The 24842-nt window shown below is 37.6% G+C and overlaps 1 protein-coding gene across 7 annotated transcripts in view; it reads left to right on the top strand.

Moving 5' to 3' along the window:
• The window catches only part of LOC107799473 (protein SEMI-ROLLED LEAF 2), a 44245-nt gene extending 26214 nt beyond the window's left edge, over positions 1–18031 (top strand). For 4 of the 7 annotated variants that reach the window (XM_075229609.1, XM_075229610.1, XM_075229611.1 and 1 more), the window contains exons 20-21: positions 818–1024; positions 17694–18031. In XM_075229609.1, coding sequence (XP_075085710.1) covers positions 818–1024; positions 17694–17819 — 333 coding nt within the window. In that variant the 3' untranslated portion in view covers positions 17820–18031. Of the gene's footprint in view, positions 1–802; positions 1025–17693 lie in introns of all 7 variants that reach the window. The other 3 variants (XM_075229613.1, XM_075229614.1, XR_012698682.1) reach the window with 2 other exon arrangements.
• Positions 18032–24842: the final 6811 nt, after the last annotated feature.

The raw sequence follows: 24842 nt of genomic DNA, 5'->3' as shown, positions 1-24842 counted from the left end.
AGGGTCATGTCCTCGGTTAGCTCAAGCTGCGCCATGTCCCGCCTGATCACCTATCCCCAAGACTTCTTTGGCCTACCTCTACCCTTCCTCTTACCCCCAAGGCCAACCTCTCACACCTCCTGACTGGGGCATCTGTACTTCTCCTTTCGTACTGGTCTGCTCATATAGGTGATAGTAACTATACTTTGTGTATTATTATTTATGTTATTTTAATTTATACAATTATTAGTTCCATTACAAGTGTTTTTATGATTTAATTATATATTACCTATTCTTTTTATTTCAATTTATGTGAAACTATTTAACTAGGCATGTAGTTTAATAAAGAAAAAAGATTGGCAACTTGTTATCTTAAATACAGTATACCAGAACATCTGTATGGTTATAAGATATTTGAAGCTTGTTGTCCTAAATATGCTATAAGTGGCTATAAAAGCTTGCATTAATGGTAAAAATGTTGAGCCGAGGGTCTTTCGGAAATAGCCTCTCTACCACTCCGGAGTAGGGGTAAGGTCTGCATACACTCTACCCTCCCCAGACCCCACTTATGGGATTTTACTGGGTTGTTGTTGTTAATGATAAAAAGGAAGTATAAGTTAATTTGTTCTATATTTAATTTAGAAATGAGAAATTCGTTTTTTATCAAACCAAAGAGGAAATAAGGTCATATAAAATGCAAAGGGGAGAGTAGTTTGATTTAAAATTTTCGTTGCACCAATTCATCTAAAAGAAATTATTTATCTCTTCAAAGTTTGAACACCCTTACTAAATTTTCTGGCTTCACCACTGTGCATAACACTAGCTGTTGCACATGTAGGTTCTGGAAAGTGCCCGACAAGTTGCAAACTTCCCTCTTTCCTCTACACCGATACCCTATGATCAAGTAAAGAATCAGTGTGAGGCCCTTGTGACTGGTAAACAACACAAGATGTCAGCCCTCCAGAGTTTCAAGATGCAACAGGAAACCAAGGCATTACTATCCTATAATGCAATGGACAGGAAGAGCCCTTCTTTACCAAAGATGGTGAGAATCATTCTGTCCCTTTATCATTTAGTCTATCCTAGCTTCTTTACATGAATAACAATAGCTGTTGTGTTTGAATGAAATATTTACTTATCACAATATAATTTTTGGTGGACTGAAGAGCTACAGAGCTGTTAGAAGAGCTTTAAGTAGTTGTGATATCCTGTTACAAAACATTGTTTAGCATATTAGTGTTTCCAAGAAACAGTTAAAGTACAAAAAATCAAATGGTTTATAGCATTTCATTTAACTTACATGCCAGCATATCATTTTAATCACACCAAACTGAAGTGGAAGAGCTTCTTTCTCAAATGATATTGAAGCAAAGAAGCAGAACACTCCATACGGGGGAAATGAGCAGAGTTCATTCAGATCCTCCTACATGTTCAATCTTTGTTTAGTGGTTTCCCAAACCTTAAGAATGCAAGATTTGTATCTTAAAATGTGAAACTTATCAATGTTGTTTGACTCCAACTTCATAGGATTCATTCCATGAACATCATAATTGAGAATTTAAGGTTTCCGATTTCCTAGATAATACTGCCTCCGTCCCATAATATGTGACACTTCTTCATTTTAGTTTGTCCCCAAAATCGAGACCTTTCTCTTCCTGGAAACTAGTTAATCTTACATCCCCATTTTACCCTTTGTGACATGACTTGTTGGGACTTAGAGGGTATTCAAATTGGCTTAAAAGCTAGTCAAACCAACTTAAAAGCATTTTTCTCTTGCTTGAGTGTTGGCAAACTTAAAATAACTTTTAAGCCAAGTGCTTTTAAGATGAAAGAACTCAAAACAAGGCAAAAGCTATAAGTTAGCCACCCTAACTTGTTGCTTTTTGGCTTAAAAAACACTTGGGGTTTGACCAAATAAAGTACAATTCTATCCCGTCTTTCTTCCTCTCGGCCTATCTCTTGTCATTGCCATTGCTTTCAGGTCTAATACCATTTCGTGAAGTTTCTCTCCATCTTCTTGTGAATTCCATTTCAGTGAATTAGTGAAATTTGCAAAGATAGGAAGAAAACAAATGTTGTCGACGGTTGCAAAAGAAAATGGCAACAATATTTACTGCCTGGCTCGTTGTCACATATGTTGAAGAAAGGTTTGGAATCCTGTAGAGAATGAAGACTGGCCAAGGATCTTCCTCTCAACAGTGCTTTTCGAGGCTCCCCCTAAATGAGTAAGGACCCGTTAGCCTGGGCGAAGATGGGGATAAAGAGTAAGGATTGAGAGAATAGCCGGAATAGATTGAATCGTCAGAGCCGACGCCTCCTTTTCTGCCTTTCTATCTATACTTCCCATCTCAACTCCCCCCTAATTGAACTCAAGCTTCTTTTTATGCTATTTGGAGCGAAATTCACTAGAACTAGAAGGGGTGAATAGCTACAATTGCTCTCGATTTGGCGAAGTGTTCTATAGCGGAGTCGCCACCACACCTGCCGGGGCGGGTAAGCTATGACTGTTCATCATAGGCAACTATGTGAAGCAGAGGCTGTGGTAAAAAGATACGTTCATTTACTCCATCTACACACTTTAGAGTAGGATTTATCTTATAAGCAATTTTTAAGCTTGACGAGTTATATATGCTCTTTCTTCGACAAAAATTCAAAGAACGATACCTTTTAATAGTTTCATACACGGGTGTTCTAATTCTGTTAAAAGTGAAAAAAACCTCTCTAAATTAAAATAATTTTGTCTAATAAATTTAGAATTTTTACTAAATTGCGACATAAATTAGTTTGTACTAGAATAAATTTAGAATTAAAATCCTACAATAATAAAATCATTTTTAGTGCTAATAGCTTTAAGGGCATTTTAGTCGTTTTAATAGAAAATAGTGCTTATTAGCTTTTCTGCTAAACATATCAACTGCTTATTTTCAGCTCCAGCATTTCTAGCCAAACACGTAACTGCTTCTTTTTAAATTAAGCTCCCGCACTTCAAAAGTGCTTTTAAGCCCAAGTGCTTAAAAGCTACTTTCATTAAGCTAATCTAAACGGGATATTACTTTATATAAAAGTTCATTGTTTGTAAGGAAAGAGAAACGAAAGACATGTGAAACTCTCACCAGTAAAGAATTATTTTGATACTTGACGCCGTAGAGATTTTGGGTATTGTAAGCGTATACAGGTTGAGGAGATTGAGGGGGCTATGCGTAAGATGAACAGGGGAAGGGTGACCGGGCCAGAAGAAAGCACAGTGAAATTTTGAAAGAACGCGGGTAGGGCAGGCTTGAAGTTGCTTGCATGGTTGTTTAATGTGATTTTTAGGACTATGAAGATGCCCGAAGACTGGAGGTGAAGTACGATGATTCTATTTTACAAGAAGAAGGGTGATATCCAAAATTGCAATAACTATAGGAGTATCAGGCTGCTAAGCCACACCATGAAAGTTTGGGAGAGAGTGGTGGAAGTGAAGGTGAGGAAGAGTGTCTATTTCTGAGAACCAGTTCGAATTCATGCTGGGGCGATCGACTACTGAAGCTATTCACCTTGTGAGGAGATTGGTGGAGCGGTATTGGTAGAATAAGAGGAATTTGCATATGGTGTTCATTGACCTAGAAAAAGCATAAGACAAAGTCCTAAGGGAGGTGCTATGGAGATGTTTGGAGGCTAGAGGTGTACCTGTAGCTTACACTAGGGTGATTAAGGACATGTATAAATTATGATGGAGCTAAGGCTCGGGTAATGACATGGGATGAGACTCGGAACACATCCCAGTAGTGATGTGGTTGCACTAGGGATAAACTCTTAGCCCGTTTTTATTTGCCTTGGCGATGGACGTACTGACACGTCATATTTAAGAGGAGGTGCCATGGTACATGCTATTTGCAGATGACGTAGTACTGATTGACGAGATGCGGGGCGAAGTTAACGCGAGGCTGGAGGTTTGGAGACAGACTCTTGAGTCAAAAGGTTTCAAGTTGAGCAGGACCAGAAACAAAGTACTTGGAGTGCAAGTTCAGTGACAGGACCCATGAAGCGGACATGTATGGAAGGCTTGATACACAAGTCATCCCTAAGAGAGGAAGTTTCAAGTACTTGGGTTTAGTTATCTAAGGTAATAGAGAAATTGATGAGGATGTTGCTCATCGTATTGGTGCGGCGTGGATGAAATAGAGGCTTGCATCCGGTGTTTTGTGTGATAAGAATGTGCCATCGAGATTTAAAATAAGTTCTACCAGAGTGTTGGCCAGTCAAGAACTCCCATGTCCAGAAGTTGCACGTATGGAAATGAGGATGCTGAGATGGGTGTGTGAGCATACTAGAAAGAAAGATTAAGAATGAAATTATTCGGGACAAGGTGGGCGTGGCTTCCATGGCGGACAAGATGCGGGAAGCGAGACTGTGATAGTACGGGCATGTGAAGAAGAGGTGCATTGATACCCCAGTTATGAGGTGTGAGAGGTTGGTCATGGTGGGCTTGAGGAGAGGTAGAGGTATGCCAAAGAAATATTGGGAAGAAGTGATTAGGCAGGACATGGCGCAACTTCAGCTGACCGAGGACATGACCCTTGATTAGGAGGGTGTGGAGGCCGAGAATTAGGGTAGTTAGTTAGTAGGTAGTCGAGCGCATCTCTTTCTCCTACCAGTAGTATTAATATTATTTTCATAGTTTCTTATTCGTAGATTTCTATTACTACCTGTTATTTCTTTCGCTTCAATTTTCTTATCATTTTATCTTGTTGTTGGTGCTGCTTGTTACTGCTTCTTTTTCTTCCCTCCTTGAGTCGTCGAGGGTTTGTCGGAAATTGCCTCTCAACCCTCACAAGGTAGGGTAAGGTCTGCATACTCATTACCCTCCCCTGACCCCAACTGTGGGATTACACTGGGTTTGCTGTTCTTGATATAATTTTGATGGCTTATCTGTGAAAAGTCTTCTTTAAATTCTTAACTACATGTCCATTCAAACACCTTCACATAAAATGGGACGGAGGGAGTACTATCTTGCGAATGTGTTTTAAATTTTTTTTATCAAGGAGTCAGTTTTTATCCCATGAACTCTTATTTTCCTTTTAATTTGTTAATTTGACTTCTAATGTGCAAGGTGTCTAGTAATAGAGTGGCTCTAATTTAAGGCTATGGTTAAATCTTTAATCATGTTTGAAATCGATTAGTTTAACTTTTTTAAAGAAATAATAAACAACAAGAGATGTTTACTAATGTTTAATGTTGATTTAAATCATTTTTCCTAAAGAAAACAAATATTTTGTATATTCACAACATTTCACATGTGAGACATTATGGAAAGTAGTGAAAATACACTTCTTTAATGTAAACAAGGAATCTGTTCATGGAAATTAGGAGGCTTAGAACCAGTGGCTTTGAATTCTTATTCATCTTGTGCTTCATGTTTGCATTGTGAAAAGGTCATCTGGTTAAAGGATCTTTGCTATCTTGCATGGTAGACCTATTCCGGGCCTTCTCTTCTACTCTATCTGCTTATTGGATTGGTAGGTACACTCTTTTTTCTAGGCTTCTGATTGAACTTTAAGGTAATGGAAGGGAAGGCAATCGATAGATAACTGGTAAGTAAAGCTATGGACTGGGTTCTCACTCTAAGACAGTACTAGCAGTTTGAAAAAACGATAGACATCTAGCGCATTCACTCGGGGTTCAGTTGGTCATTGTCGCAGCTTTCCAAAAACTCACTAAGTCTTTTAAGACTGAAGAACTGGAAAGAATTCAGAATGAGAAGCTTGATTGTTCCCTCAAGCTTGGTCGGGAATTTATAGTAATTACAAGTGAATAATTGGGTTAGTGTATAATTACAAATCAAATCCTAATAAAATCAACCCCACTTAATGGTGCATCTTGTGCTATCTTTAGTACTCCCCTGAAGCTGGAGCATACATATCATAAGCTCTAAGTTTGTTACAAATTTAGTCTATCCGTGCTCCGCTGAGGAACTTGGTAAGAAAATCTGCTAGCTTGTCATTCGAGCTAACAAAGCCGTTGGCTATGCATTTGTAATCAATCTTTTGTCTAATGAAATGACAATCCACTCCTATATGTTATTTCATCTCACGGCAAACAGATTTTGAAGCAATGTGAAGGTAGTTTGATAACATATTAACTTTATTTTGACTTCCATGCACCTTAACTTCTGGAGAAGTTGTTTCAATCGGATTATCTCACATGTTGAAAGAGTCATAGTTCGATATTCTGTATTGGCACCAAATTTTGCGAAAACATCTTGCTTTTTACATTTTTAAGAGATTAGATTCCAATCATGTCACAATATCCAAAAGTGGGGAACGTCTATTTGAGGGAGAACCTATCCAACCTGTAATCCCTAGGTGACCCTTGTCTTCAGATAACAATCCTTGTTCTGGAGCTCATTTGATGTGTATCTGAGGATATTGATTACTATATCCCAATGCACTTACAAAAGCTCAGTTTGCCAACCAGTTTCGGTATCTGCCAGGGTCTTCCAAGCTCTCCCTGTCAGGAACAAGTTGGACATTTGAATCCAAATGAGTATTAACAGGTTTGCGATTTGTCATGCCTATCTCCTCTAGTATATCCAAAGTGTACTTTCTTATAAGATCATGATATCGCTCGTGATAGCAGAAGCAAAGATTTAAGCAATACTCCCTCCGTTCCAGTTTATGTGAACCTATTTCCTATTTGGTTCATTTAAAAAAGAATGACCCTTTCTAATTTTGGAAATAATTTAACTTAAACTTCAAGTTCTACCCTCAATTAGAAGCTTTTACAGCCACACAAATATTTTGTCATGTTGTACACCACAAGGTTCAAAAGAATTGTAGCCATGCAAATGTTATGACTTGTTTAATACCATAAGGTTTAAAAGTTTTCATTTCTTTCTTAAATTCCGTGCCCAGTCAAATAGATTTACATAAATTGAAACGGAAGAGTACGTTCTAGAGTTTGTATAATATTTAAAGTTATTTGTATAAGAATGATAAGACTAAACATGAAGTGCGTTGAATGAAACTAACACAATAATCAGTATATTAAGCCACTGATTCCACCTTTTTTCTTCTGAGTTACGCGTGTTTAGCCGCTCCTTTGGTCCAAATTGGTTCCATGTCCTCTTCCAATGTTGTAACATGCATATTGACACATCCATGAGATATTTCTAAGGCCTTTAGCAGGTTTTCTAGAAGAAACATTTCTTGATATTCATTAACAGCCCAACTAGCTTCCCTTGGAGTTCTTTGGCATGTAGTCTCGTACTCTCATTATGACATTGAGGTGACTCCAAAGCAGCTTTCCCCCTTGTCTGTGGGCTCTTTGGGATGCTATCAGATCGCAATACCCCCTTAGATTGTGCTACCTCAATCCCCAAAACGTATTTCAATTTTCTTAAGTTTTTGGTTTGGAAAATGTTGGATAGATGTCGCGTCAATTGAAAAACTTCATCTTGATCATTACCTTTTTTGACAATATCATTATCATAAACTACTAGGTTAATACATTTTTTCGTAGCATCACATTGATAGAAAACAAAATGATCTGCGACATCATTACCTTTTTTGACAATATCATTATCATAAACTACTAGGTTAATACATTTTTTCGTAGCATCACTTTGATAGAAAACAAAATGATCTGCGACATCCCATACTGTTGAACCATAGAACTAAATCTTCTAAATGTTCTTGGAGATTGTTTTAGACCATACAGTAATTGCTTTAGACGACATACCAAACCTGACTTCCCCTAAGCAACAAACCCTGGTGGTTCCCAATTACCTTATCGAATAAGTTTCCATGCAAAAACCGTTCTTAATAACCAGCTGATGAAGTGCCCAACGGTGCATTGCCACCAGGAGATAGGTAGTCGGACAGATGCAACTTTGGAAAGCGAAAAGAATGTGTTACTGTAATCAAGACCATAAATCTAAGTATATTCATTGGTACAAGCCTTTAGCTGATCAATCTTGCCATCCCGACCCACTTTCTCTCTATAGACCCAACGACACCTAGCAATAGATATGTCCTCCGATAACTAAATCAATTCCCAAGGGCCATAAAGCTAAGTGTACCCTTTGGCAACAAAGCGCCACCTTTAACTGATCAATTTTGCCATCCAAATTCATTTTCACTATATAGACCCAACAACACCCAAAAGTAGATTTGTTCTCCGGTAACTGAAATACTGAACCAATTCCATCATGACATAGTATAAAGGGGATAAATGATGATAACTCAAGCAATTATATGTAGGATGCTGGTTTCAAGTAGTACAAATACCTTATGAATGACTATGGGTGGGAGTTGTGTCTGATGAAGGCACGACTAGAGAAAGTAACGGATGAATACGAGACGAGTCATTGGAGCTACCAATGTGCTACCATACATATTCATGAGAAGAGCTATTTGTGGTGTCACCAGGAGGATGAGTACATTTGGAGTAGACCTAGAGAGTGGATAATCGGCTTAAGAGTTGGCCCGAAAGCTGACTTGTGGTATGGGGAGCATAGGGACGGGTAAAACTTGAGGAATTAGATTTCTATTTGCTGTATTTGGTGAAAAATAGGCAAAAAAAGGTTACATCATCTACTAAGATAAAATATTTACTTGTTATTGGATCATAGAATTTGTAACCTTTTTGGAGGCGAAAGTACACTAGGAAGACACATTTCACCTATTTGGCCTGAAGTTCATCTTCCCTAAAATTGTGATCATGAAGGTAGGGGTAAGGTTGTGTACTCTGTATCCTCCCTAGACCCCACTTGTGGGATTACACTGGGTATATTATTGTCGTTATTGTGATCATGAACAAAGCAGGCAATATCAAACACTCGCAATGGAAGGTGGTGAGGACTATATTTGGAGATGGAATTGAAAGAAGACCTTGATGTTACAGTAAAGTAGATGGTATACGGTTAATTAGATGACAAGATGTGAGAATTACATCCCTCCAAAAGCTAAAAGGAACATGATGGTGTGTAAGTAGGGTATACCATCTTCCATAAGATGCCTTTTTACATTTGAGAATCCATTTTGTTGAGGAGTATGTGCACAAGATATGTGGTGAGTGATTCTATGAGAAGACGTGAAACTAACAAAGGGAGATGATAAGCATCCATTGGCATTATCACTGCGCAATACCTTTATTGAAACACCGAATTGATTGCGAACCTTAGCACAAAACTTGTGAAAGATAAAACAATTCAGAATGGTTCTTTTTTGAACAACACCTATGGGCAAACAAGAATGGTCATCTATGAAGGTAACAAACTAATGTGACCCTAATTTTGAGACGACACCACTTGGACCTCTTATGTCTAAGTACACAATGTCAAACATAGATGAAACCCTATTATTAATCTTTTGGGAAATGAAATGCGGGTGTGTTTCCTAATTTGACATGATTCGCATTCAAAATGAGAAGACAATTTAGAGAGACTAGGAACTAATTTATTATTTTCCAAGACTCAAATGACCCAGACAACTAAGATCAATGGAGGCAAAGGAAGTGAGGTCGGTCTCTATTTGTCCGGAGTAACTTTCCATATCTTGATTACTTGTAGTTACAATGTTTGAGACGACTTTGTCTATGCTTTATACATTATTTGTCTACAAAGCCTCCTATTTAGTTTAAACCTTATAACACACACATCAATCCGGTGCATTAAGCTCTCGCTATGCGCGGGGTCCAAGGAAAGGCCGGACGATAAGGGTCTATTGTATGCAGCCTTAACCTGCATTTTTGCCAGAGACTGTTTCCACGGCTCCCGTGACTTCCTGGTCACATGGCAACAACTTTACCTGTTACGCCAAGGCTCCCCTTCAACAATGAGCCCTATTAATAACTACACACAATACATACTTTACTCCTTAAAACAGTTTTTACAAAATTGAAATATTAAGTAATTTATGAACCAGAGAATTCCTCAAAAAACTAAATGTGTCAATTTTGGTCCACTTGATCCTTTCAGTGGTGTTAATTAGTTATCTAAATAAGTGTAGTTCTACATGGAATAGTAGGGTATGTATTGTGTATAGTTAATAGGGCTCATTGTATTATAGTTAACACATCAATCAATATTTTCTTATTATTTCTCACACGGTATCAGAGCGTGAATGAGACACATCCGAGAAAATCAGACAGTCGTCGTTCATCAATTTCCGACGACTTTCTATGGCTAATTCACGTCAAATCAATTTCTGTTGGTGTTGTGCGAAAACCAACACCACCACAAGGTCCCCCAACCCCCGGCGACCAAACCACAAGAAAAATCTCCTGCAGCAGAGGCCTCACGCGCTCTTATGCGCCAATTGGAGAAGTCTTTTCCCGGCGACATCTGTTCCACACGCTGGCACGTTGGACCTCTTTCGGCCATTTTTGACCGACCTTCTTTAGGACAGATTGTTCGCAAGGAAATTCCGACTCTACCCATCCGGGTTATACCTAATTCCGAAGACCTTTTTATTTTTCGGCGAGTTATTTGCAGTTTCTGGCGGCTGTTGCGATGACTGTTTTCTTTTCTAGCAAGCCACAATTTTTGTGAGTTACAGTGGTACTAGACCTCTCTTTAATCCAACATGTCTCTAGGGTTTGATGTTTTTGGTTCTAAAAACACGGGTTCTGGTAATTCAAGCTTCATGATTACTTCAGAGCCCTTAATGTGAAGTTCAAACCATTTAGCGTGGGCTTCCTCTGTTGAGTTGTGTGCAAGAGTCAAGGTGTTTAAGATCACTTAACCAATAAGGCTAGTGAAGGAGATGAAAAAGCCAAAGCACTTTGGGAGAAGATGCTCAATTATGTAGTGTCCTGTGTCAATCTATTGATACAAGTTGATGTCTTTGTTTCGTCCCTTCCTGACATGTCATTTAGTTTGGAAAAAAGCTTGCATTTTATACACTAATGACATATCTCGTTTTTTTGATGTGATATCACAGACGACAAATTTAAAGAAACAAAAATTAGATATGTCTACTTACTTCGGACAATTACATGCAGTCATGGAGGAATTTGAGAAGTTGATGCCTGTTTCTGCTAGTGTTGAAAAGCAATAACGACAGAAGATGTTCCTAGTTTTTTCACTCGCTAGACTTCTTAATGACCTTAATTTAGTACGCGATCAAGTTTTGGCTAGTCCGACTATCCCTACAGTTGATGAATTATTCTCTCGATCACTTCACCTTGCTGCATCACCCAATCACCCAGTGATCTCATCACAGACAGTTGACTCCTCTATTCTTGCATCCCAAACAGTGAAAAATCGAGCATCACAGACTATGGAGAACATACAAGGAATGCTCAAGTTTTGGAAGATCTCGACCCAAAGTGTTCTTATTGTAATAACCTTGGACACACTCGTTAGGTGTGTTACCCTTTGTACGGTCGACCATCTAGAAATGCTCATGCTACTCAAACCGAGATTGCAGGACTGCAGTAAGGGACATACAATTGGCACAGGGCGTGAATCACAAGGCCTTTACTAATTGAACTCACTCAATCCCTCCACAACATGTCCAGTTACAGATCCTCTAGACCTAATTCACAGACGTTTAGGATTGTGAGTCGTGTCAGCTTGGAAAACATACCCGAGCTACCTTTATGCGTAGTGCTGAGAGTCGTGTAGAGATCGTTCTGAGTTATTTTTTATATTCCAGAGTTTTTGTGCTGAAATAAAAAATTAGTTTGGCATTTCTATTCGCATCTTTCGCAGTAATAATGCCTTAGAATATTTATCCTCTCAGTTTCAGCAGTTTATGACTTTTTAGGGAATTATTTATCAAACGTCTTGCTCGTATACCCCTCAGCAGAATGGGGTAGTAGAGAGAATAGACACCTCATTAAGACTGCTCGCACACTTCTCATTGAGTCCCATGTTCCGCTGCGTTTTTTTGGGCGATTCAGTTCTCACAGTTTGTTATTTGATTAAGCAGATGCCTTCATCTTTCAATTCACCCTTATACTCTCTTCCCCTTTGTGTTTTTGGGAGCACATCTTTTGTTTATAACTTAGCTTCTTGGAAAGATAAGTTAGCTCCTCGTGCTCTGAACTGTTTCTTCCTTGGTTATTCCCGAGTTCAAAAGGGATATCGTTGCTACTCACCTGATCTTTGTAGGTACCTTATGTTAGTTGATGTCATATTTTTTGAGTCTCGACCTTACTTTACCTATTTTAACCACCTTGATATATTTGAGGTCTTGCCTATATCAACATTTGAGGAGTTTACTATAGCTCGCCCTACATTTTCAGTCACAAAAGTTTTACCCATACCGACCATTGAGAAATCTAGTGTCACTCCTCCTAGATCCCCGGCCACTGGAAACCACTCTTGACTTATCATCGTCGTCCGCGTCCAGCATCAGATCCAGCTGATTCACGTCCTGCACCTGACCTTGCTCCTACTGCGAACTTGTCTCCTCCTAGTCCACCAATTGCACTTCAGAAAGGTATACGGTCCACTTAATCCTAATCCACATTATGTGGGTGAGATTTTATCCTTTTTTAAACTGAAACTCAGTTGCTAAAGCTAGCTCCCCTTCATCGTCCTTTTTTATTTGTTTAAGTTATCATTGTCTGTCATCACCCTATTATGCTTTTGTATTTTCTTTGTCCTCTGTTTCAATCCCTAAGTCTACAGGTGAAGCACTGTTTCATCCACGATGGCGATAAGCTATGAATGACGAGATGTCTCCTTTACATGCGAGTGGTATTTGGGAACTTGTTCCTCTTTCTTCAGGTAAAGCTGTTGTTGGTTGTCGTTATTGGGATGGCCAGATTGATCGGTTTAAGGCCCCCGTCTTGTTGCCTAAAGGTATACTCAGATATTTGAGCTTGATTACAGTGATACTTTCTCTTTCGTGGCTAAAATAACATCAGTCCGTCATCCATGGCTGCTGTTCTCTATTGACCTCTTTATCAGTTGGGCATTAAGAATACTTTTCTTTACGGTGATCTTAAGGATGAAGTTTATATTAAAGCAACCACTTGGTTTTGTTGCTCAAGGTTGCGCCGGTCACTCTATGGTCTAGAACAGTTTCCTCGAGCCTAGTTTGGTAAGTTCAGCTCGGCTATTCCTGAGTTTGGCATGAATCACAGTGAAGCTGATCACTCTGTGTTCTATCGACGTTCTACATCAAATCTTTGTATGTATTTGGAAGTTTTGTTGACGATATTGTTATTACCGGCACTGATCATGATGGAATTACTAAGTTGAAGCAACATCTCTTTCAGCACTTTCAGACTAAGAATCTGGGCAGATTAAAGTATTTTCTAGGTATTGAGGCCGTTCAGTCTAGGTCAGGTATTGTGATCTCATAACAAAAGTATGCCTTAGACATTCTTGAGAAGACAAGAATGACAGGTTACCCATTGACACCCCTATGGATCTGAAGTTTAAACTTTTGCCAGGATAGAGGGAGCCGCTTAGCGATCTTGCAAGATATAGACAGCTGGTTGGCAAGTTAAATTACCTCATAGTGACTAGACCTGACATTTCCTTTCCTGTGAGTGTTGTGAGTCAGTTATGGATTCTCCTTTTGATAGTCATTGGGACGTAATTGTCCGCATTCATCGATATATAAAATTAGCCCCAGGCAAATGATTATTTTTTGAAGATCGAGGTCATGAGCAGATTGTTGGATACTCAGATGTTGATTGGGTAGGATCACTTTCTGATAGACGTTCTACATCTGGATAGTGTGTTTTAGTAGGAGGAAACTTGGTGTCTTGGAAGAGCAAGAAACAAAATGTGGTTGCTAGGTCTAGTGCAGAAGCAGAATATCGAGCAATGGCTATGGCAACATGTGAGCTAGTCTGGATCAAACAACTGTTGCTCAATGAGTTGAAATTTGGTGAAATCGGCCAGATAAAACTTGTGTATGATAATCAATCTGCCTTTCATATTGCATCAAATCCGGTATTTCATGAGAGAACTAAATGTCACGCCCCAACCTCGGGGAGCGCGACCGGCGCTCAACCGAGTGAACCCGGTCGAGCATGCCTACTAAACCTTTCCTACCCGACTCATTCATAATCCAAAAAGGGATCGCATCACCATTTGTAAAACAGGGGGGATCGGGATCAGTTATATAAATATAGAAACGTTGCTAGTTCATTTTTCCTTATATACATTATGCCATAGTTGAGTTCCCAAAATACAACTCGATCTAACGAACCACCCCAACATACATACATGACCCACATAAACGTCTACGGAGCCTCTAAGAGTACAAAAGAGCAACATAACAATGCCGGCAACAAGGCCCCGGCTATACCTCAAAATATGAAAACTTATACAAAAGGACTATATGATCCCTGGGAGAAATGGGGCTCACCAAGACAGCTGTGAGGAGAGAGAGAGAGCACCACCTATCTGCGATCGGCACTATATGCGATGGAACCACCTACATCCATTCAAAGATGTAGCGCCCCCGGCAAAAGGGACGTTAGTACTGTCGAATAGTACTAGTATGTAAGGCAAACACCAATCTTAGTAGAATGAACAGTGAAACAAAGAGAAGGCAGTCATAATAATCAATAAGAGTTTCATAGAAATACAAAGAAAACACCAAGTAAGGGTCACATAGTTTCCAATTCAATCTTTCCATCTTTTTAGATTAATAATCTTTAGTGCCAAAGCCACAACTCACAACGACACAGGTCTGCGGTCGCATATGCGACCGCATAATGGTTATGCGGTCCGCAAAGTGACCGCAGAAATGGCCCTCAGGGGCCTAAACTTTCGGCTCAGGTATGCGACCAGTATGCGGTCCGCATACTTGTTCTGCGGTCGCATAATGCACCGCAGAACTCCCTCCGTAGAAACCCAAGAGGAATTATGTGACCGATATGCGGTCCGCATATCGATTATGCGGTCGCATAATCGACCGCAAAACTGACCTCAAATTGGCCAAACTTACTGCTTCACTCTGCGGCCATTATGCGGTCCGCAGAATGGGCCGCAGAAACGCTTTCTTCTACGAAACATTTTCCTCTAAGTCCGTAGGGTACTGTTCAGTCCAAAAAGTCCGAACCATAGTAACGCAGGAATCTATCTTGGCACCACGAAACCCCGAGTTTTTGGTTTAAATTTTTACGGGTCCTTACACTAAAAACATTGAGATTGACTGTCACTTCGTCAGAGAAAAGATACTTTCAAGAGATATTGCTACAAAGTTTGTGAAGTCGAATGATCAGCTTGCAAATATTTTCACCAAGTTCCTCACTGGTCCTCATATTAGTTACATATATAATAAGCTCGATACATATGATTTGTATGCACCAGCTTAGGGGGAGTGTTAAATAGTTATGTAAATAAGTATAGTCCCACATGGAATAAGAGTAGAGTATGTATTGTGTGTAGACAGACATAAATAAGGATCATTATATTATAGTTAACACAACAACAACAAAACAGTATAATCCCACTAATGGAGTCTGGGGAGGGTAGTGTGTACGCTGACCTTACACCTACCCTGGGGTAGAGAGGCTGTTTCCGATAGACCCTCGGCTCCCTCCCTCCAAGAATTCCCTACCTTGCTCTTGGGGTGACTCGAACTCACAACCTCTTGGTTGGAAGTGGAGGGTGCTCATCACTAGAGCAACCCACTCTTGTCTAATTATAGTTAACACATCAATCAATAATATAATTTTCCTATTATTTCTCACAAGTGGTAGCAATCTCACTAGCATTCTTAACTAAGTGATCAATCATATGTATGATCCATAAAGCATAATTCAATTGAAGCAAACCATGACATGTAATTACTACTACCATCCAAGTTCACTTGTGATAATAGTGGGAGAACTTGAAAGGGAGGAAAAGAGGCTTAGTTTCACCTGTGTCTGAGAGTCACCTTTTTTGGGTCATATTGAGGTTTCCAAGGAGTTCTGTTGTTGAGAATTAAAGAGTGGAGTCCTAAAAGCTAGAACAAGTAATTGATACTGCCGGAATACATCTGGAAGTGCCGGAAAAATGAATCTCAGAGATGATATATAACTGGAGAGTGCCCGAACACTGCTGAAGGAGCCGAAAAAGTAATGTCAAATCTGTTTTACCACTATAGATGCCGGAATACCACTTTGAAGCCTCTGAGTTGATGATCTGAAGCAGCACTAGTGAGAAATAGAGGTTGGACCACTTGGGATGAGCCCATGATGGTGATTCGACTGATGCCGGAGCTAGTGAGAAAACATCGGAATTTGTCTCACGCGCCTGCGCAAGTACGAAGTTCTAGCGAGACTGATCTGACATGGCTGCCGACAATGAGATTTCTAGTGATGGGCTTCTCAGTTTGAGGCCGTCGGAGCCTTGCGATTCTTTTGGGGTGAGAAGTGATGCTTAGAACTAACTCCACACCTCCTAATTGGAATTTCCAATCGGGAGGACTGTGCCTTCTCTGAACATAGGCTTTTGTCCTTTTTGTGAGGAAAAAAAAGAAAGAAAAAGGATATGAGAATTCTTTTTTGGCTGATGGCTCTGGTTCCATGAAGAAGTAGAGTAATTCAGAATGGAAAGATTAATTATTCCCTCAAGTTTGGTTGGGAATTTATAATAATTGCAAGTTTATACAATTTGGTAAAGTGTATAACTACAAAAAGAAATCAACTAATTAATAGTAAATCATGTACTATCTCAACAGTGACAGTGTTTTGAGTTTATTTTTTTTTTAAAAGAGTGAAGGGTAATTGTTTTGCAATAATTTGGAAAATCACAATGGTTTTTGCGGTGTTGTAAAAACATCGCTTCATCGCTTTAAACGTGAAGCCGCGAGGCGATGGGTAGATAGCTTTTTCAGTGTGAGACGAGGCAAGCTGAAGGAAAAGCTCGCTTCTTGGGCAGAAGCGAGAAGCGTGTGCAGCGAGGGAAGCGTATTTGTATTTTAAAAAGTGGATTTAAGAAGAAAAAGAGATTCAGATTTGTATGGAAGTATTTCTCCCCGCTTGGCGCGACTTTCTTCTTCTTTAGCAGCAGCATTTGTGACCTTTTTGTCTTTGGAGGTAAAAAGCATTGAGCGATTTCGAGTAGAATATTGCTACCAATTCAAGTATTTGGGAACTTCAAAAACAAGAAAACTGATACTGGTCTAACCTTAAAAAAAGTTGATTTGGTCTAATTTTCCTTTTCTGGCTATGAAGAATGTGGATTTACTTCTATCTAGTTTTTGATGAATTCTTCTTTTGATAAAGCTGTGAGTTAATCTTTCAATATATCATCATATTAGGACTTTGTAGAGCTTATATGTATCTTATGGGACGTTATATGCTATATTTAGCTGAAGTAGGAGTACAAAAATTGGAATAGCCTTGATGTCGCTGAATCCAGGTTAGCCAATTTGCGGAAAACTATCTAAACATCTTGGGAGACGAGGTATATTTTCTGGCACCATCTCTATGAAGTACAGAGATTTGCTTCCCTATGCTGAAGGAGGTAGATGTGGATTGTTTCCGTCACACATCAGTGCCCAAGTAAATGTACAGATTAGCTGTACGGAAGATGAAGATCAATGCCCCATTAATGGTTTCTAGTACATCCTTTAACTTTGATAAGTAAGTTGTACAGGTCATAATGTGGAAAAATAGAAGGATCTTCACTGATGCTTTAAGTTTTCCACTTTTTAGCAAGCTGAGTAACGGCAGGGATATTGCTTTATTTATTTCTGTTGTGTTATATGAGGAAGTTTCCATCCTGGTCCTGAAATATTTTAAACTGTTCCTTTTGCTTGTGTTGACAGGATACGGAGCTTCACCAAACTCATTCACAATACTCTCTCTCATGTTCACGGGAGTATGGACAAGAGTCTTTTAGGTTGCCGCCTTCAAGCCCCTATGACAAGTTCTTGAAAGCAGCAGGATGCTGACTGACTTGATGCTTTTACTTACACCTACCTTCTAATACCCCTGTAAGTATCATGTTGAACCCAAATCAGTGTCAATTTCTTTTTTCGAGAAACTACTTTACTCTTTACCACTTTCAAAAATAATTAATTCAATGTGTATAACGTCAAAGTGTGCAAGCTGGAAAACATAATATTACCTTTTTATTAGCAGAAAAGGAAAAGAGAAAAAGAAATGATTGTCTCTAGTCTTTATAGCTTTCTATATCTTTGCTGAACTGGTATGTCTATAAGCGACTAATGGAGACTTTTGCTACATGTTTCATGACGCACTTCCTTTTTTAGTTTGTATAAAAAAAAATTATGGGTGTTTTTTCTTTAACTTATTCCTTTTAAATAAACTAGTTTTTTCGCACGTGCGTTGCACGTGTATGTCGAGTTATGTACATGTGATTTTGTAACATAACATTAATATTATTAAATAAATTTTACTTAAAATTTATACATGAGAATAAAGTACATGTTCCAATGAATGATTAATGTGGATATTTGCATGATGACTTTTGTCGAGATCAAGATGATTATTGTTTAAACCTACAATGAGTAATCAAAGTTTTTATATATATATATATATATATATATATATATATATATATATATATATATATATATATATAAAATACTTTTCAACAATTTTATGAGGTACAAACATGTAATGAGATGTATTTTCACCTAATATTCTATTATAGACGATAGCGTCTATGTTCCTTTCATTTGTTTAGGTTATTCTAGCGTGATCAAAACTTTTGGTATTGACATTGATAACCCTTTTGAAAGTAAAATGTCAATTTGGCCGTGTGAGAAACAATTTCATTTGATAAAATTAATAACAAATTTATCTTTAATCAGCCTATATTATTCCCAATCATCACATACATGCAAACAAAATATATGCTTTGTGATCACAGCTTAAAATTTTCTACCATGTCATTCATAGAGACATGACAATAACAAAATCACAGAGGAAAGGCAATTGTTAAATAAATCATAAATTGAGTGAGAACGTGAAGCCTGTTTTATCGTCTCAAGCTATGCAAGTCTCTTCGAGAAATGACGCAACAAAGCAATTTTCTTACTTAAGTTGGGACACTTTTGATAATAGCAACGTTACTGTGATGTTGCTTTATAGAAGACCATCTTTGATCTCACAATAATAAGCTTCCCAAATGTGACCATCCCAAGTAGACGGGTCTGCATTTGAGTCCCAAAGTGATCTATACAATAGGAAGAAAAGGAGTTTTTGAAGTTGAAGGTGAATGTAAAATTGGTTGAATATATTTTTTATTGGAGGAGTATGGCAAAATAAGAAGAATAAAAGATTTAATTAAGGAGAATGACAGCAAGATATAATCAAGGTTGCTGTAGTATTTAAACATGATTTAAAGATAAGGCTTTGTTTTCAATCTTAAAGCCAGCCAATGGTTAACTAATTAGTTACCAAATATAATTAATACACCTTTTAAAACAGTACACAACCCTTCAAAATATTTTCTGTTTTTCTAAATATTTTATATTGTTATTAAATTACTAATACACACACAAAAATTTGATCCTTTTAAGTCTCTGTCCATTTTTCTCGAAACTAAGACTATAATATAAGAATGAATTTCTAACACACCACTGTCCGCTTGTATCCGTAGAAAGTAATAGGAATGCAGGAGTACATCCAACGATTAGTGGCGTTGGTCAAAAAGCCATTGCACTTTCTATACTCATACTCGCATGGAGCATGCATCCACTGTTCACTTAGCATTTGACTTATACCTATGCAATGCAAACTCTTCGGAATGACTTTTACACTTAATACCAGTAACAAATCATCGTGCGTACAAGGACAAAGTAAAAGGTTATATTTACGTTTAGTCATCTTGATATATTGTTCAGATTGTGAATGTCTTGAAACCTCGAAAAATTAAAATTCAGAGTCAATGACCAATCAAATATTATCTAGGCCCCTACACGGGCTCATATATCATAAACTCATCAAAATGAAAACAAAGAGATATGATATAAACACGTATTAGTAATAAATTTAAAAATTTACTGCTAGTATAATAATTTTAGTATTAATGTGAATAACTTAATAAAGTACTCCAACAGAGAGGAGTTAGACTATGAGAAAATTGATGCATAAATGCTAGTGCGTTAGTAAATTAAGAACCTGGAAAGCAAAATTTGAAACTATTGGTGGTCATATTTACCTTGAATCTAATAGACTGACTTGTGCATGTTCTAGATTTTAGGTGCTGGGTTTGTCAACTGTCAAGAGTGATCGGTGGCAAGTGGCAACTCTAGATGTGGAAATACGTGACGTCAACCAATACGATCATTTAGCATCCTTTTTAATAGGGTAATATTGTCTTTTAACTTTTTGATTGAGAGTTTCATGCTTTTAATATATAATATAGATATAAAAAATTAATCATTTTCATTCTTTTTATTGATGGACTTGTTGTCAACTATTGGAAAATTAATTGCTATTGAAGGACAAATTTAAATTGTTATTAGGTACAATGTTCGTTATATTAAGTCAACAAAACCAAGTTTAATAAAAATATACACATAAATTTATGTAAATATTAAAACTATAATAATAATAATAAAAAAAATAACGTTTACAATATTACTTGAAGTTGCTAACTTATGAAACCATCAAATTAGGTTTTCAACATTTTTAGTCGAAAAGACATCCTTCCAAATCACTGAAACGTAAAAGAAAACAACTATTGTTTCATTCTATACTTCTAAATTTTGTGTTGCCTTTCAAACAAATGTTAAAAAAAAAAGAGGAAGTCCTTTTCTTTTTCTAGATTACTGAAGTTTTCTATAAAATACGTTATCGAATTATTTCTTGAAACCCAAATGTAGTTCTAGTTTTTAGTAATTAATTTCACTCTATTTTTTAACAAGACTTTTGGAACAGTAAATCTAGTTTGCTATTGTGTGACACTATTTAACTCTTTTTAACTTATTAAAATACCATCCAAAGAATAGAAATATAACAAAATTTCAAGAGAAAATTATCCTCTATAGCCCCTTAAAATTTTAATAGCCCATATTTTTTTCCATGGACACGAAATGGCCCTCTGGCCTTTTGTATATTATTTTGTATAGTGACAGTCTATTTTGTATATTTTTTGTATAGTGACAGTCTATTTTGTATATTTTTTATATAGTGACAGTGTATTTAGTATATTTTCTTGTATAGTGATAATCTATTTTGTATAGTGACAGACTATTGTATATAAATTGTATAGTGATAGCCTATTTTGTATATATTTTGTATAGTGACAGTCTATTGTATATAAATTGTATAGTGACAGTTTATTTAGTATATTTTTTGTATAGTGACAGTCTATTTTGTCTATTTTTTGTATATAAATTAGTATAATTGAAGGCTAAATATACCCAATCAAATACCACAAAGAATAAATTAGAATTTATCAATAATTAAGGGATTAATAGTGCAAATTTCCCAAATATTTTATTAGTCAACTGAATAATTTTGATTTTTTAACCAAATAATAAACATTAATTTCGAATAGTATATATTCCCTCTATTTGGAGCATTCTTGAAGAAGAAGAAATTTTGTGGGAACGCCCACTGTTTATGTAAGCAAAGAGAGAATAGTGGGCAGAGATTCAATTATAGAAGAACAAAAAAGTGATATGACAGCGGTCGTTAGGTGAAGGAGGTCCCCTAGGGAGTGGATCACGATGGATGGCGTTGATTGGTGGTTCAATACGGAGGCGGCGCTTGCGACAATGGCGTTTGGCAACGGCTTCTTCGGCTTAGGAAAATGCGTATGATCGCTGAGGGAGAAGGAAGTTAGGGTTTTGAGGAGGTGGTGGTTATGGTGTTGGGTGAGGATGAACAGATGGTGTGATTTGAATTCTGACAGCGGCGGAGGAACGATGGAGAGAGCGGAGGAGGATGGCATAGAGAGGGGGAAGAGTGGCAGTGGTCTTGGGCTAGCCCTTTAATTAGTTTTGGGTTGTTAATTGTATGGTTTATTTTGTGGCTACCTATGGTTATTAGTTTTTTTCGGATGGCTACAAATGAAGTTTGCTCAAATTCCAATATAAAATACCATAAAATCACCATTCAATCATGTTATCCTTTTTCAGATTTCTTTTTTTAATAGCTCAAACAGGCTAAGAATAGTTTAAAAAAATACATTAAGATCAGTTTTCGGTTGTAAAAATGACACCAGGTAGCCACTCTAAAGAACTGCTATTTAGAATTTAGCCAGTGCATCCTGAATTTTAATTTTTCAGTTCAATTTTTCTGGAGAAAAATTTTCTGAGTTGTCCTGAAGTCAAGATTTTTAGTTTAACATTTCAGGACAAAATAAGTACTGACTAATTACTAAATAACATCCGTGAGAATGACTATCTGTGCGCTTGCCCCCTTATATGTTCATCTTTACTACCGCTTGTGTATTTTGTCTTCTTCTGATATCTTAAATTAATTTTATGGAGCAACAATTTTAATGTGGAAACTTAGAAATACGAACTTGTGTTCTACTCAAAATATTAAATTCATCTTTTAGGATACTTATAATATTTTATTTTAAGCACCATCATATATTTCTTTCAATTGAATTCTTATAAGCAGATACAAATTTACAGAAGGCAAAGTAGAAACAAATGTTATTTTGTTAATAGTAAAGGATGCAGTTGAATTTATTCAGCTACTATGGTTAATTAGATAAATTGAGAACCTAAAGGAAAATACTTATCGATATTTTATTGGAGGAACAAAAAACATTTCTATTCCATGACATTTTTGTTTTCTTACCGGCCAATTCTGATTCTTCAGTCTTGATTACACTAACCATCTATCATTCTTAATAAGCACTTAAGAATAGATCAGACAGTTCAGACCCGCTATACATGTCATTGCACATTTCTTGGCACCATATACAGTTTAAAACTAATGAAGAGTAGAATATCTTGAAGAGAAAAATGAATGACTATTTTATACATATCTGCAAAGAGCAGAATCTATTTAAAGAGAACATAGCAAAAGAAGACCGGGTGATAATGTAGCTGGTCTAACCTTGGAATTCATGTTGTATTTCCAAGTCCTTGCACAAGTATTTGGTTTTCATACTAGTACTAACGTCCTTTTTTTCGGGTGCGCTGCATCTTTAATGGATGCAGGTGGTTTCACAGCGGAAGACATTGACCAGTGATAATGGTACACTCTCTTCCCTGTTGACTTGGTGAGCCCCACTTCATTTCGGGGTCGTGCATTTTTTATTTTGTGTGTATTATATTTTGAGGTATAGCCGGAGCCTTGTTGCCGGCACTATATGTAACACCCCGGAAAATTTCAAAGTACTTAAGTGTAAGGCCTAGTAAAATTTGCAAAGAAAATAATGTTTCATGGTGCCGGACTATGCTTACGTGTTTGGGTTGAACAATGCACAGGAAAGTAAAGGAAAATTTTTGCCGAAAAAGTGCGTTTATGCGGTCTATTATGCGACTGCATAATTACTCCGCGGGCCGCATAATGGCCGCAGAAGTGAGCAGGAGAGGGCTATTCTAGAAGCAGCTATGCGATCGACTATGCGACCGCATAACTGTTAAGCGGTGCATTATGCGACCGCATAATGGTTATGCGGACCGCATAGTGACCGCATACACAGGCAGTTCTTTTGGCTATTTTGTAACCGCAGAACCTGATCCGGAGCTTCATTTTTTTATTTTTAAAACCCGAGAACCTGATCCGGAGCTTCATTTTTTTATTTTTAAAACCCGACCCTATTTCGTTAAATACACTCTTTGGGTCATTTTAGAGCTAGTATCTGACATTTTAGAGTGAGAGAGGGTGCCCTAGAGTGAGAAGGTGTTCTCCAATAATTGTTCTTCAATTCTTGCCCATGTTTTGGAAGATTGAGAAGGGAAAACTCACTAGGTCTTCATCCTAGAGGTAAGACACCCTAACCCTCAATTTCGAATTTTGTGTAGAAATGGATAATAAGCAAAATAATTTCTGGGCAAGAGGGTTGGTTATTTTACATGCATGTGTTATCAAGGGGTGTAGAAAGATTGTTGAGCTAAAAAATAGTAAAGGTTGGGTTGTGGGATGATGGAATCCTCCATAAAAAGATCTTGAAACCTTAATGCACATCTAGTGTTTGATAAAATGCACAAATGAGCTAGAACCATAATCATCTTCCTAATTTTAGTTTAATTTGTTATATTTCTAAAATAGATTGAAGTTACGAAGAATTTCGGAACATTTAGAGTGTAAGGAAGCTCAAGTGAGGTATGTTGGCTAAACTCTTCTTTAAGAGTTAAAATTCTCATTATCCTTGTGAGTTCCGAGATGTTGATTATAAATCGAGTATTCCGATAAGTTTTGGGATGAAGATATATGTTCAATTCGTATTTCAAATGCTCTTATCATATTGCATTATAAATTGAGGATGTGTCCCAAACTATTGATTATATATCCACATGTTATAATTTCTAGTCGTGATTTATGTGAAAGTTATTATGCCAAGTTGTGTAGAGATTGTGATTGTGATACACCTCCACCCACATACATTGGGGTGAGGCGGCATGACCGCTTTGTGTGGGGATTATGGTATAGAGAGTGTGATTATAATACACCTCCACCCGCATATAAATTGGGGTGAGGTGGCATAGCCGCTTTTTGTAGGAATTATGGTATTGTGGGACTGCACCTCCACCCGCTTACATTGGGGTGAGGCGGTACGACCGCTTTGTGTATAGTTTTGGTATTGTTGTGGCACCACCACCCGCATACATTGGGGTGAGGCGGCATAGCCGCTTTGTGTAGGTTCTTGGTACTGTAGTTATATATCCACCCGCATATATTGAGGTGAGGCGGCAGGGCCGCTTGATTTGCATTGTGGTATTGTACGTACACCTCCACCTGCATACATTGAGGTGAGGCGGTGGGGCCGCTTTGTGTGAAGATGGTTATGGAGATTCTCATCTTAAATCCTATAA

The sequence above is a fragment of the Nicotiana tabacum genome, chromosome 14, assembly GCF_000715075.1.
Source record: "Nicotiana tabacum cultivar K326 chromosome 14, ASM71507v2, whole genome shotgun sequence".
In the NCBI taxonomy this organism is placed as follows: domain Eukaryota; kingdom Viridiplantae; phylum Streptophyta; class Magnoliopsida; order Solanales; family Solanaceae; genus Nicotiana; species Nicotiana tabacum.
The sequence above is the reverse complement of the archived record's forward strand: the minus strand, read 5'-3'. Positions and strand labels throughout refer to the sequence as shown.